This window comes from Pseudomassariella vexata, assembly GCF_002105095.1.
Source record: "Pseudomassariella vexata strain CBS 129021 chromosome Unknown BCR38scaffold_5, whole genome shotgun sequence".
Classification (NCBI taxonomy): domain Eukaryota; kingdom Fungi; phylum Ascomycota; class Sordariomycetes; order Amphisphaeriales; family Pseudomassariaceae; genus Pseudomassariella; species Pseudomassariella vexata.
Window position 1 is genome coordinate 2254824 of NW_024467960.1, and position 13536 is coordinate 2268359.

General features: G+C 50.5%; 5 protein-coding genes across 5 annotated transcripts; 3 read left to right on the top strand and 2 right to left on the bottom strand.

Annotated features, from left to right (window-relative positions):
- Positions 1-183: 183 nt before the first annotated feature.
- Positions 184-732, top strand: BCR38DRAFT_484067 (uncharacterized protein; the record flags this gene model as incomplete). The annotated part of the gene is made up of 2 exons (XM_040863703.1): positions 184-539; positions 594-732. 2 exons carry the CDS (start codon positions 184-186, stop codon positions 730-732), a joined length of 495 nt encoding a protein of 164 aa, XP_040717402.1.
- A 386-nt stretch (positions 733-1118) lies between these two features.
- BCR38DRAFT_430253 (Alpha/Beta hydrolase protein) lies at positions 1119-2862 on the top strand. Its single transcript, XM_040860026.1, has one exon. It carries the CDS (start codon positions 1380-1382, stop codon positions 2619-2621), a length of 1242 nt encoding a protein of 413 aa, XP_040717403.1. The 5' UTR covers positions 1119-1379; the 3' UTR covers positions 2622-2862.
- A 1556-nt stretch (positions 2863-4418) lies between these two features.
- BCR38DRAFT_180175 (14-3-3 protein-domain-containing protein) lies at positions 4419-5895 on the top strand. Its single transcript, XM_040853926.1, has 4 exons — positions 4419-4762; positions 4829-5182; positions 5242-5329; positions 5405-5895. The coding sequence occupies exons 1-4, from the start codon at positions 4530-4532 to the stop codon at positions 5765-5767; spliced, it is 1038 nt and encodes a 345-aa protein (XP_040717404.1). The 5' UTR covers positions 4419-4529; the 3' UTR covers positions 5768-5895.
- A 1872-nt stretch (positions 5896-7767) lies between these two features.
- BCR38DRAFT_180205 (uncharacterized protein) lies at positions 7768-8484 on the bottom strand. The gene has a single exon (XM_040853928.1). It carries the CDS (start codon positions 8367-8369, stop codon positions 7818-7820), a length of 552 nt encoding a protein of 183 aa, XP_040717405.1. The 5' UTR covers positions 8370-8484; the 3' UTR covers positions 7768-7817.
- BCR38DRAFT_180199 (SacI homology domain-containing protein) lies at positions 8119-12556 on the bottom strand. The gene is made up of 6 exons (XM_040853927.1): positions 11436-12556; positions 10047-11339; positions 9463-9998; positions 9304-9413; positions 9143-9252; positions 8119-9092 (listed from the first exon to the last, which is right to left on the bottom strand). Exons 1-6 carry the CDS (start codon positions 12062-12064, stop codon positions 8372-8374), a joined length of 3399 nt encoding a protein of 1132 aa, XP_040717406.1. The 5' UTR covers positions 12065-12556; the 3' UTR covers positions 8119-8371.
- Between the last annotated feature and the right edge of the window lie 980 nt (positions 12557-13536).

Genomic DNA, 13536 nt, shown 5'->3' on the forward strand with positions numbered 1-13536 from the left:
TAGATGATGTCAAGGTCGAATTTCAAGGCCTCCCACCACGCCCTTATTTAGCATAGATGGACCCTGGACTCCGTTCTGTGCTCCTCCTTCCTTCACACATTACTCTGCACGCACCCAGTTTCTCCAACCTAGGATCGCAATTCATCGTCTTTTGTCCCCATACGTATACCATCAACCGTCATGATGTTGTTCCCAGCTGTCCTCGTTGGCCTGTTGGCGGGATCAGCCACCTCCAAGTCACTCAAGTATACAATCCCAGCCAGCATGAAACTAGCAGACGACTGCGTGACGCCCGGCGAATACGAAATCGCAAACTTCATCACGTTTGCAGGCCTTGCGAACGGCACAAGCAACACTACCTCGTTCTACTTTACCGACGTTGATACTGGCATCAGCACGTGCTGCCAGCGCAACTCGACATCCACGCCGAGCACCCCGAACCCCAACTTGACGCCGAGATGGCCCTGTGACAATACGGCTGTCGAGTTTATGTACCAAGCAAATGGTTTAACTGTGATCGAAGCAGTATGCCCCGGAAAGTGAGTGTTAATCGTATCATATTCTTGTTTAAGCAATACTAATGATATATGCAGCACGGCAACTAACTTCGAGGCGTCTGGACTCACGACGTTTGACCTCGATTGCACCACCACATCTAAGGGCACTAGCTGCGTCTCCAAGGAGTCGCTTGTAGCAGACAATTTCACCAGTTTGCAACCCCGTCCATCATAGAGATTCACAAGATGATGAATGGTTATTACGCGCAAGGGAAGGTACCTAGAGCAGTTCCAAGGTATCAGGCACTCTACTTCTGGGCTACCCACTCCCATCCTCAAACATTCAAATAGCAGTTGTGCACGAGGACAAGGGTATAAATCACTGCAAGGGTAGACTTGGATGCCAATGACAAAAGTAATGTTTATTTGAACAAGATAGATGAATCAAAGAGGAGCCAATTCAACCACAACCACCTTGGTTAACTCTGTCATATCTGACTTGAATGATATAATCGGACTTAGAAGCTTGTGGTGCTGGGAAGATGCCCGATCTAGAAGGTCTGGAGACCCCGCGTTTTGCCAAGCTCGCCAATTACATTGCTGTCATTCCAGCTCTGGGCAGCTGCAAGTGCGCCAGCATTGATCTCTTAATCACACGACCAGCAAGACTATCTAACCTGGCATGAATTGCGAAGGTATGATGCGCTCTTCTGCTTCTCGTGGCAGCTGTGTCTCAACCTTATTCAATGCTGCCTAATTTTCCTCATCTACTCGTAGTTCGAGCCTTGTACTAAATCTTTTGTTCCTGCATTTCAACATGCTCTGCGCGTACTCGACACCCCGACGGTATTGACATCATCATCATCATTGCGTCTAAACGATATGCTTCCCAGATTTTCAGTCCTTCTACTGCTGTCGCAAGCGGTAGCTGGCGCGTTGCCGCTACCGCCTGATACCGTACAGCAACCTCTATACGCACAAGTCAACGAGCCTCCCAATGGCATCTCAGTTCCATTCTTCGCATCGGTTGAACGCCTCGCTCGCTTGGTGGACATTGCATATTGTGTTGGCACTACGGGACTCTCACGTCCATTCGAATGCGCATCGCGCTGCAAGGACTTCCCCACACTCGACCTTGTGACGACTTGGAACACAGGCGTCTTGATGAGCGACAGCTGCGGCTACATAGCGGTTGATCACGGTGCCAACCTACAACCTGAACCTACTGCGAAAGTGTACGGAAGCGACGTGTCGGCTGTGGATAAGAAGCATGGCGCCATCATCGTCGCTTTCCGTGGGACATACAGCATCACGAACACAGTTGTGGATCTCAGCACTGTTCCTCAGGAATACGTCCCATACCCGTCGCCGGACGACGGAGGAGATCAGCCGCCAGGGGATCCCAAACACAACTGCGATAACTGCACTGTTCACATGGGTTTCTTGGCCTCGTGGAAGATTGCTCGGGAGGACGTCCTGCCTACTTTGAAGCCGCTGCGCACCAAATACCCCGATTACCCGATCTATTTGGTGGGACATAGTCTGGGTGGCGCTGTAGCTGCATTGGCTGCTCTGGAGATGAATGTTGCTCTTGGCTGGGACAACCTGGTGGTGACCACGTTTGGGGAGCCGAGAGTTGGCAATGAGGGATTTGTTCGGTTTCTCAACGGAGTCTTCGACCTGGCAGGCGAGAGCACAGATGTTGAAAAACAGACGTATCGGCGATTGACTCATGTTGACGACCCCGTACCCCTTCTACCGCTCTCCGAATGGGGATTCAGATCGCACGCAGGCGAGATATTCATCTCCAAATCCGATTTGTCTCCGTCTCCCGAAGACATTTGGTCTTGTGTGGGAGATTATGACCCAAATTGTATTGCCGGGTCCGAAGGGGAGACGCTCTCGGTGACACGTCATGTCATTGCTGCCAGAGACCCTCAGTCGTCTCTCTGGTCCTCTTGGATTCGCAAGTTCTGGGGCTTCCCATCGCGGCTGAAGCTTTGGCAACTCCTCTTCGCTCATCGTGATTACTTCTGGCGCCTGGGAGTTTGCGTTCCGGGCGGTGATCCCCTTGATTGGGGCAGAGATAGATATCCCAACATTAGTTCAAACGATGAATTATAGGGCAAGGGCTTGGAAATTGGAAGGAAAAGGCCACATACAAGCCCAAGGATCGTGTTAGGACAAGTTGCCAAGGTCTTCTTTAAGCTTTCATTCGAGCATGACTTTCGTCTTTGGCTTAAAAGAATGGAATAACTACTATTCAGTCGTCAGTTGAGAATGACAAAAACAAGGAGTTATTGTTGCATAGTGTATAATAACTAACGTACATATCATGTTTCAAGTTACAGATTTTATCCCGCCTTCATTGTTCACGGACTCGTTCTAGAAGTCATCATTCAGTTATGGGTTGTGATGCCCCAAACAAAGGCGTCTTGTGATTTAGGTAGCGGAAGGGGTTTCCCCAAGAGTTTCAGTATCGTAGAAATCCATAACTAGGGGACGAAGTGGTTGTGCTTGAGACGAAATGTTCGCCGCACAAAGCCTGGTACTGTTGGCCTTGGGATACTGGACAATATCCTGCACAAACCTCACTCTTGTACGATGCCCAATCTGCCCGGCCAGCTGCTTGTGATGGGCTTTGACAGAACTAATCAATCAGTGACGACTACGTTATCCTGCATGAATTGACCAGTTCTGCTCTCAGAAATCGGGGCTGGGAGATGTGTGACTGGCAAGAGTGATTGCCAACACAGCCGGCTCTGCGAGTGTGACAACGCATGGGCCCGCCCAGATATGCCACGCGATAAGAGCCTGAGGCTGGCCCCAAGTGACGTTTTTGGGAGACTATCAAATTGTACTCCGTACTCTGTAGGCCACATGGTTGACACAATTTCATTCCAACTCGTAGCCCCCCCAGGCGAGGGGTTGCTCGTTTGGCTGGTCGCGGGTGAGATCCCAAAATGAGTTAGGACGAAAGGGCAGATTTGACAATCTCAGCGCCTACATCATCCTGACCCTCCATTACCTGGATATCGCAGCTCAAACATGTGCAAGTAGCTCGAATCTGGCTTCCATGTGATAAACAAAGTATGCAGCAGTAGGAAAGATCAAATCCGGTTTTATCCAAAGGTTCACACCTAGATCGTAGCACAGCCCAGAGGTCAAATCCAGGTCATGCCCGGGATACAAGCTCAGACTGATAAGTGATAGGCTTCGACTGGCCGTTGTGGTCATGCGGGGCTATATCGCGTTCCCATGGTGCTCAACCTGGCATGTTGAGCTTCCCATGTGCATGACAACGAATTGCTGTTCTTCAGCCTCGAAGGATGGAAAACGGTCAGTTGCCATCGTGGTGGTAGACGTCTAGGACAGTTTTGTGACGTTAGGCTGATCCCGCACGGGAGGGGAAACTCTGAAGACGTCTCCACGCTAGTCAGAACGGTGATAAAGCGGGGAGCATCATGGAAGTTGACAGAAGGGGATCCATTTTGAGGACGAACGCACACCCAAGAGGCGTTGCAAAGGGGAAAGTCTCCAGCTGGTTCGGGACATCTCGATTGCCAGGGCGATATGTATCTGCAGGACTGTACAGAGACTTCAGGGCAACAAATTCAGATGTGCATATCATGAAATTAGAGTCACGTAGACAAGTGGCAATGTTGATGGATGTGCCAATGCTCTCTTTGATTAAACCAGGAGTACCTCTTGTTGGGCCGAAAACACCCACGGTTGAGTCCATGAAAAGCCTGGAGCGAAGAGGTACCTTTGTACCCCGCGCTATCCCACTTTGTTCTCGCTTATTTTGACCTGGACGCGGCGCTTCTCAGCAAATGGCCCGACGTGCCCCCCAAGCCTAAAGAAAAGCCGCCTTGTCGTCTTCTCGTGTGATTCCAGGCTGATGATCAATCTCAACGTCGACCATCCATCAAAACACGAGTAGATATTTACCTCTCCACCACATCCACCTCAATCCTCGCATCCGCGCAAACGCTTCCCTTTACCGAAACCAATCCCCGTCACATCGTCAGAATGGCTTCTGAGGTAAGTTTATCGCCTTTGCTCCATCCTCCGAGAACACCCTCATCCCCTTTCTGTCGGTACTTTCCTCGCCTCGTATCAACAGCCATTTTTGGGACCCCCTCTTTGCCCGTCGCGGGCGCAGCCCGTCGCGCTTTACCCCCTTTGCCGCTTCACCCACATCTGCTAGATGGAATCTCTTGCTGGAACTTAGCTAACGTATTGTTTTTATCACAGCGTGAGAGGTTCGACCGCCCTGCGATGCAAATCCCCTTAATGACGTACGTACTTCGATATTGACGGTTTTGCAGCAAGACTTTCCTCGCTCGCCTTTGCGAGCAGGCCGAGCGTTACGATGAGATGGTCACCTACATGAAGGAGGTGGCCAAGCTGGGCGGTGAGCTCACTGTCGACGAGCGCAACCTCCTGTCGGTCGCCTACAAGAACGTCGTCGGTACCCGCCGTGCCTCGTGGCGCATTATCTCGTCCATCGAGCAGAAGGAAGAGTCCAAGGGCTCAGACAAACACGTCGGCACCATTCGCGATTACCGCCAGAAGATCGAAACCGAGCTCGAGAAGGTCTGCCAGGATGTCCTCGACGTCCTTGACGATAGCTTGATCCCCAACGCTGCCACCGGAGAGTCCAAGGTCTTCTACCACAAGATGTACGTATTCCCAAGCAACAAAATTTTTGCATACTCTAATCATGTCATCCATTCAACAGGAAGGGTGACTACCACCGCTACCTGGCTGAGTTCGCCTCTGGTGAGAAGCGTAAGGTTGCTGCCACGGCTGCCCACGAGGCCTACAAGGTAATTGAAGCCTGAATCGCATGTGATACCCAGCTTTATCCGTGAACTGACATCGGCTCTTCCCCCCTTTTTTAGAGCGCCACCGATGTGGCCCAGACTGAGCTGACGCCTACCCACCCCATCCGTCTCGGCCTTGCCCTCAACTTCTCGGTCTTCTACTACGAGATCCTCAACTCTCCTGACCGTGCATGCCATCTTGCCAAGCAGGCCTTCGACGATGCCATCGCCGAGCTCGACTCGCTGTCTGAGGAGTCCTACCGCGACAGCACGCTGATCATGCAGCTGCTCCGTGACAACCTGACTCTCTGGACCTCATCCGACACGGCTGAGGGTGAGGCGGCGGCCCCGGCAGAGGCTGCCAAGGAGGAGAAGCCTGCCGAGGAGGCCGAGAAGAAGGAGGAGGCACCCGCTGCCGCCGCCGCCGCCCCCGAGTCTTAATTGGCTCGAAATTTGACAACCTCCATCTCTCGGCTTGTCTTTTGATTGCATGCTATGCTTCTGCAGACTTGAGACTCTTGAGGGCTGGGCTTCTTGATACCCAGCTGAATTGATGGTGAAGGGAATCTGAGCATCGGTCTGGTGGTTTGGTATGGGAGTTTTTGATGATGCAGGGCGAAAATGCAGGCCATGGTTTCCCTTGTCGCGTTCCCCCCAACAGGAAACGTCACAGTAGAGGCTACGCTATAAGTACGTACGTCTGGCTGCTTGGCAATATGATACTTTTCACGGACTACGGCTGTGTTTTTCTTACCTCCCTCATCTTGGTCTCTCTATGAAAGAGCTCACACGTGGAATTGCGGCTCGAGGGTGTTCGATGGTCACGGTGGTGTTTTCCTTTCTCGTCTTAACAGTACTTTCCTTGCGCTCTTGTGTTTGTCCCTGAAATATTGCGCAAATTTCCCCCCAACCCCCACACACGCACACCCCTGGATTCTGGCACATGGCCAGAGGCGTCGCACGCAAGATAACCCTCGCGCAGCTACACTCTACCGGCACCGAAACTCGCCCCAAAAATCGACAACTACGACAGCTTGCGTCTGGTGGCAATGGCATTGGGATATCGAGCATTTTCTTGCCTCCTGAATCTCGCCGTCTGGAACTGAACGTAAAGGTGTCCCCCGAGCAACTGACATCCGGAGTGCAAGTTTCTCGGAAATTGGTATTACTACTGGTGGAGGAGGCAAACTGTGTTCACCTGTATTTGTCTGCTGGCGTGGCATCTTTTGGTGGCTTCATGGTCGGATTTCCAAATAAAAATAAACTAAATTCAATTGCACTGATCATGATGAATATGACGATGATGGGTATTTTGCTGTATACTGACTAGGGAAAAGACATATCAGGTTCCAGGCAGATATATGGGATCAACGAGTCGTGACCAAGACACCGCAGCCTTTCTTGAATCCTCCTTTGCCCATCCGATCAAGTGATACTATAGTTTGAATGCTAATCCAGGGTTTGGCACAGCCAGTCGTCTGGCTACCTTGCGAGGTTGCATTTATTTTGGACTATGATGCTTGTTGACAGTGTGGATGGAAATGCATCTAACCTCCATATGGATGTCAAGAAACAGCCATATACACCAGCATGACCAAGATCATGGAGTCTTCTCTTTCCCAAGACTTATGCTTTCCCCTTTGACTGTTTCTAGTCTCCGAGTCCGCCATTCCCCTGCCTCCTCGCAGATGTCGATCCGTGAACGACGACAGCATAATTGACCAGCAGGCATTATGTAGTCTTGTACATTGAGACTCAACTTGTGTTTTCTTAGGTCTGATGGAAAAGGGGAGGGAGCATCTGGGAAGCGATACTTTAGAATACGATACCACATTGAGCATTTGAAGTTTAGAATCATCCCTTGCCCTTTAGAACAGACAAGAGAGCTCGGTATTCACAGCACTTGAGAAAAAGCACGCACTTTATGAATGATTGACTTTCAAGTGACTTGCTCTTTTGAAATCCAAGCCACTAACCTAGTTGTCTATTCCAGCTAGGAATAGTTAGGGGTAACCCACTGATGACGATTTTCCGAGCTCGAAATACTCATCTCAGCCACGCAGGGTTCTTTGAGTTTATGTCTAGACAAGATGCGTGTGGTCGCGGTTGGAGGCCATGGTTGAGGGTTTCGCGGCCAATAGCTTGTTAGCTCGCCGGCTCCAAGGAAAAGTTTGGGTTATGTATACAGACAGCAGCATCACATCACACACTATTCAATAGACTGCTTTTATACCGCTAAGACGTCATTTTGTTTCATTCCTTTCAATTGGTAACTTGCAACACCACTCAGTAAGTCAGGCTTTTCAGGCTTGGATTCCGCTGTCTATCCATATTCCAAGTCATGAATCCCTTTCATCACACGTCACACAATTTGCTGCCACTTATTCGTAGAATCAAACAAACGCTTGTCAGATCTGGCAGCCTGCTTTTCAAGCAGACGCCAATCATCATACCCTCTCCCTTGACGCCGTTCATGCAATTCCTTCTACAGTCATGTCTGGTGCGGTCTCAGAGTTTCCCAATGGTTCATATCCTCTGAATCGTTGGCCCCGAGTAGATCTACAACTGGCTGCTTGCTCGGTCTGGTCAACTGCGACGTTCTAGGTGGCAGCACTGGTTTCCGCTCTCCCAAGCCGGGTAGGCTGACGCCCCCGCTAGGCGTTCCAGCAGTCGGGTTCGTGCCGACTCGTCTTACTTGTTGCCGTGGAGATGAGGGTTTGTGCATTCCTCCCGTCAGGTTAGCCGACGCGGATGATTCGAGTCTGGATGACAGGTTCTGAATGTGTGTCGACGCTCGCCGCGGCAGCTCTGGTGTGAATGACGAGTTATCAAAATGAGTGTCATGATGAAAAGATGGGCTAGTCAGGGGCGATGTTGAGGCGAGATGTGATGGTTTCTTCGCGACGGGCGGAGGCGCCTTGGACTTGCCCGAGACTTGCGAGGATATAGACACAGACCGCGATTGCGGCGGAGGGGGTGTTGGTTTCAGCACTGGTGTTCCCATGCTCAACTGGGTGTTTGCTGTCGGTTTTCGCTGTGGCATTTCTACCGTGCCCCCCGTTTGGCGTCGAGGGGGGGTGGGGGTGTCTCGTGTCTTTGCTGACTTTGCTGACACTGCCCAGGGTTTGGCTCATCCATCAAATTGAGCCGCCCGACCTTGGCGGGTAGGCCTGCCGGATCGTAAGGATTTGGTAATGCCTTCCTCGGTACAGAGCTTGATGCCGAGGTTGACAGCAGCGTAGAGTGATTGATATGTTCATATGGAGAACTGGAGATGCTCGAGGAAAAGGATCCTAGTCTCGAGCCAGCTCTGGGTACCGCAACCCAGTCTGGCTCGTCCGTTGGAGAGAAGGGATTTGAAGGACGGCTGGGGTTGAGCACCGTCATGGAACTACTGGTAGACTTAGGTGCAACAATGCCAGACTGCGCCATCTTCCCATTCTCGAGCCACCATCTCTGGTGGTCTGAGCTAGCTGGTGGAAGGCCGGGTTCTATAGCATCGTACCCAATCAGGTCTTCGTCATCTGAGTCGTCAAGGTCAAGATTGACACCATTATGTCCAATTTCGGCTTTCCGACGTTCATACAACTGGCGACTGATTTTCTCTTTAGTGTTTTCATCGACAATGTTGACGATGCACCGAAACGTTGCGTAGACCGGCCGATGGTCAGAGAACCGTAGAGGGGCCGAGTTGTACGAAAGTTGCCTGACGTTAGCCCCTTTGCGCAAGATTCGATCCGTCCACGCAGGTATACGAGCCTTTTCTCTACGGTGTTGTCAGTAGGTAGATCGGATCCATAAGTCACAGCTACTCACGAGGTGTCGTATCTGTCCGTTCCGAGGTCGAACTTATAAGTTGGCATGAAGGTAATTCTAGCTTCTGAGTAGTAGGGGAATGAAAGCCCCGCCACCATCTGAAGATTGAGCTGCGACAGGTTAGTATTGCTCGCATATTTGAGAGCAGGGTTTTGACCTACCTGATCATTTTCGTAAAGCTTCTCAAGGTCCTGTCTCTTAACCAGGTCCATGGCCCTTTCATGGCTCAGCCCAATACGGTAGTTGAAGTCGCCAAGCCAGATGACAGAATCTATACACAGTCAGCACCATACGGGTCTGCATAAGCTTGTTTCACTTACCGTGATCATCAATACCCCGGTTTCTTTGGAAGCGCAGACCATGATGAATAGTGGCGTAGTCCCGGTTGCGCTCGTCGTAGTTTGCGAACCCGGCAGCCAGATGTGCTGTGACGAAGCACAGTTGTGTGTTAGCATACTCCATGCGAATGGCCACCGCGCCCTTGTTCCCGGCAATTCCTGACATGCCCGTTTTCTTGACGCTGCCTTCAACGTTCTTGATTTTGGACAGCACAGACGCTCTGACGAAGATGCACAGGGCAGCGCCCACTAACTGGCCGCTGCGGAGCAACACATATTTCTCGCCTCCTGTCTGTTTGGCATGACCATTCAGAGTCCTCTTAATGGCATTCTCCCAGGCCTGCTTCCTGGTGGGGTCGCTGTTCATGATCTGTTGAGCATTCAACTCGACGATTTCCTGGAAGCCAACAGCAACAATCTCAGGCTGCGTTGAGCCAAGCGATGCTGGCCGAAGCCACGGAGTAAGATCCTCGTTTATACCCGTGGTTTTACCATTGAGATTGAAAGTACCAACCAAGCTGTATTTCGTCAGTTAGATAAAGCATAGGGTATCAGTGTACACTTACATGCTAATTGTTTCAGTCGAGAGGAATTCGGCACTTCTCTTCCCCAGCTCCGTTGAGACGTAGTCGCTAATAGGATCAAAGAGATGGACAGGAGACTGGCCGACCAGTCGACCCAACAACATGTCAATGGTGTTCTGCCTTGCCTTGTCGGTGAAATTATTTATGTATAACCTTGTTGCACTTTTACGCGCATCTGCAAAAGCGCCAGCCAGGGACATCTTGCCTGTCCTTGTGAAGGAAGACTTCAGAGCACCCGTTCCGGCGTAGATGCGAGATAGCGCATCCCCATTATCAGCCCACAAAGTCGAGTGACGCATCCAGAAGTCTGAAGCGGCGTAGCCAGCCCGGTGGGACAAGAATGCCTCGGCGGCCATCTGTGAGATCATGGACTGAATGAGATTTGTCCTGTCTAGACAATCGAGGCAGTTTGTCCGAAAGATGCCTTCCTGCTGAAGAACCACAACCACGCGGTGATGCGTCGTCTGATCCTGTACGAACTCGGCTGAATCATCAACAGCTTCTGCCAGGTAGTAGGCGAACCCATCTGCCGAATGTTCGATATACCGGCGGATCTCTCTGGCAGCTTCGTAGCCCATAGTTTTGGTTTCTGCGTGGAAGTCATAGTCGGTTTCCCGTAGTAAAACGTGGTCTTGAGACGATTCTTTCTCTCCCATTCGGCTAAGAGAGCAGTGCTGGACGCCGTAGTGGTATAACTGCGTGAGCTCTGCCTCGCCCGGTTTTGATGCACTCAAAAGGTTGACTATATGAACTGCGCCATAAGTTTGTTCTAGATCCTCGAAATGTTTATTGAACGCCGGTTGGGTTCCGTCGGCTGATCGCGTGACAGTGATCTTTTGCTGGCCGGGAATGAGACCAGCACTCTGCTCCCAGAAAACAGGCACGGAGCCACGAACTTGGGCATAAGAGAAAAGAACGCCTGAAGGGCTCCAGTAGATTGTCTCCGTTTCAACAAAATTGGCTACATGCCCATCATCGTCTATGCCACGACTGTTGAAACGCGTGCCAGCTCTTTTGCAGGACAAGCGGGATATGACGGTTAGGAATGATGGAAGACCCGACTTTACCGCTTTCAGGGGTGCAGCGGCTTGGGGGATGGTAATGGTCGAACAAAAACCACGGATGGCAGAAGTTAAGATTCTGGATGCGTCCAGGGCCTCTCGTTCATGCGTTAGGAGTCGAGATCTAAACTGGACCAGAGGACTGATCATGAAGGAATTCCACAGGAAAGAGTCGTCGAAATTATCAATGTCGAACGTGTCAGAGTCAACCGATCTAGACGGCAAATGTCAGCACCTATTGAGTTCATGTCCAGTCTGTCCCATAGCCTTTACAATTTTGCATTTGTACGGCCATATATGTATAACGCACCTGTCCTGAAGCCGGTTTGTCAGATCGAAATCCGTGCTATAATAAAAGCTCCCATTGCTCAACAACTTCTGGAGTTCATTGTACGGGTACTCGATCTCGCCCTCCCTGCGGTTCAGGTTCTGCCCATACGAGTCGGAAGGTTCGCTCTCCCAAGAGTTCATAGGGTAGACATTGTCGTATTCTGGACTGTTCAAGCAAAATAACTCCACATTTGCTATTCTCTCGACGGTTTCGCCTGGCCTAAGGGAAGCGACCCGCGACGCCTGGGTCACGACACATAAGAACACATCCTGGGCGATGGATATCAGACCCAGCGTTCCATATATCGGTCGGGGAGTCAACGGTCGGAAATCGCTCAGGAGGTTCTTGGAGACGGGCGAGAATTCCACCATGCATTTCGACACGAGCCCTTCGCTGTTAGCGCGAGGTCGTGCTGACGGAACGGAGGTGAGGGAGCCATCGGCAATGGCTTCACTGGTGGTCGGGCTGTATCTGAAGATCAAGGCGTGCGAGGATGAGACAATGGCAATGGCTCTATGGGGGTAGTCCCTTATAAGAAGCTGGCTGGACTTTTCAGAAGTAGGCGCGACAGCGACGTCGCGCGCTGCCGCCCTAGGGAATTGGTCCATTTGCTGAAGAGAGCCTCAAGAGTGGTGGACTGGAAATGGAGACCAAGCGCATGCGCATGCTAGAGCTAGGTGCTATCGAGGAGCTCCCTGCAGCGAGGGTTTGTATGCTGCATCTGGGCGTGTCGAGCTGCAACTAAAAAGTTTGAACTGGGAATAGTGACAGAATGACTTGCGGCAGAGTTGTTGGTCCTGGTCTGGACTCGATGTCTGACAGTCCACTCGCCAACTCAACCACAAGCAACTTTTAGTTACAACGTCACACTTGGGCCGTCGGCCTGTGAGCCCGAGCGCCTGCGGCTGAAATTAGTTAGATTGATCTGGAAAGTGATCTGTGCTAGCAGGGATAATAACTGAGAACTTCGCAGGAGCAAATGAACAATCACAGCACTTGTAAGGTTGCCCAGTTGTCTTGAATATCTTCAACCAGGTATTACGGTGCTGGTTATATCATTATCTCAGTGGCAGATATCTAGAAATAACGTAGCACAATTATGTAGTATCACTTTGCTCTCACGAACTTACCGGTACCTACCTGGGGGTTGCGAGAAGATGTCATTGCTTTCATATCACCTGGCGGACTGATCCGGGAAACAAGCTTGGCTGAAGTCTCACGCCAGATGTATGTGAATACATGCGTGTAATCCCCCGTTCTCCTAATCCTTTCGACTATGCAATACACCTTTCATCTTAGCTCAGATGTATTATCACCTATCAAATGCCCAGGCTTGCGCAATAGAACACGACGATCCTCACCGAGCTGATAGTAAACGCTGAAAAGTTCCTAGCAGATGTGGAAAGGCACCCCCAGAGAGGCGCATGTTGGCCACTGAGCCTAGCAACAACGGCAACTAGTATTATCTGGAAAAAAGAGAATACAACATGATGCTTACGTCCAAGGCCGTAGATGAATAGTGGGGTATCTCAGAGCTCGAAAGAGCGCTGAATAAAAGAAGCAGAATAGACAGCGCTATGCGTCGCTTGGCCTCAGAATAACAATTTGAGCTCATAAAGCTTCGAGAGAAGCGTTCGTACTCTTCCTAATCGTGTGATCATCAGCGGCCGATTTGTATAATAGTAGGAGAAACTGAATCGGTGCACTCCTCAATGAGGGTGGGCCTATTTATGCTGAGGGAGTTGGGGAAAACTTTTCAATTTTGAAATCTGGCCAATAATATTTCATTCCCTAATAGGCTTAGACTATGTTAGTAGCTCTTATTCTAGCTAGACCTCAAGGATTTATAATTTCAGAAAAAGATATACCTGACTTATAACTAACTTATTAGTTTCATAATAGTATCGAATTAGTGTACAAGAATTAGTTACTAAATAGGAAGGCTAAGTGGTGAAGGGGTTTGAGGGTTGAGGAAGAGAGCAGTTACTCGGTGCCAGACGATAGGAAATTATATGTTTAGGATATGGTAATGAGCGTTCCAGGCCTACAATTCATCTATTTCTAAATCCGGTTGCCCAGG

Bases quoted from the DNA above. Each gene is read 5' to 3' on its own strand.
- BCR38DRAFT_180205 (XM_040853928.1), bottom strand. From the start codon at position 8,369: ATGCCACAGCGAAAACCGACAGCAAACACCCAGTTGAGCATGGGAACA.
- BCR38DRAFT_430253 (XM_040860026.1), top strand. From the start codon at position 1,380: ATGCTTCCCAGATTTTCAGTCCTTCTACTGCTGTCGCAAGCGGTAGCT.
- BCR38DRAFT_180199 (XM_040853927.1), bottom strand. From the start codon at position 12,064: ATGGACCAATTCCCTAGGGCGGCAGCGCGCGACGTCGCTGTCGCGCCT. The intron at 9,999-10,046 runs GTAAGTGTACAC...GACGAAATACAG, and splicing joins TCGACTGAAACAATTAGCAT to CTTGGTTGGTACTTTCAATC. The intron at 9,414-9,462 runs GTAAGTGAAACA...GACTGTGTATAG, and splicing joins CCGGGGTATTGATGATCACG to ATTCTGTCATCTGGCTTGGC.
- BCR38DRAFT_180175 (XM_040853926.1), top strand. From the start codon at position 4,530: ATGGCTTCTGAGGTAAGTTTATCGCCTTTGCTCCATCCTCCGAGAACA. The intron at 4,763-4,828 runs GTTCGACCGCCC...ACGGTTTTGCAG, and splicing joins TTTTTATCACAGCGTGAGAG to CAAGACTTTCCTCGCTCGCC. The intron at 5,183-5,241 runs GTACGTATTCCC...TCCATTCAACAG, and splicing joins AAGGTCTTCTACCACAAGAT to GAAGGGTGACTACCACCGCT.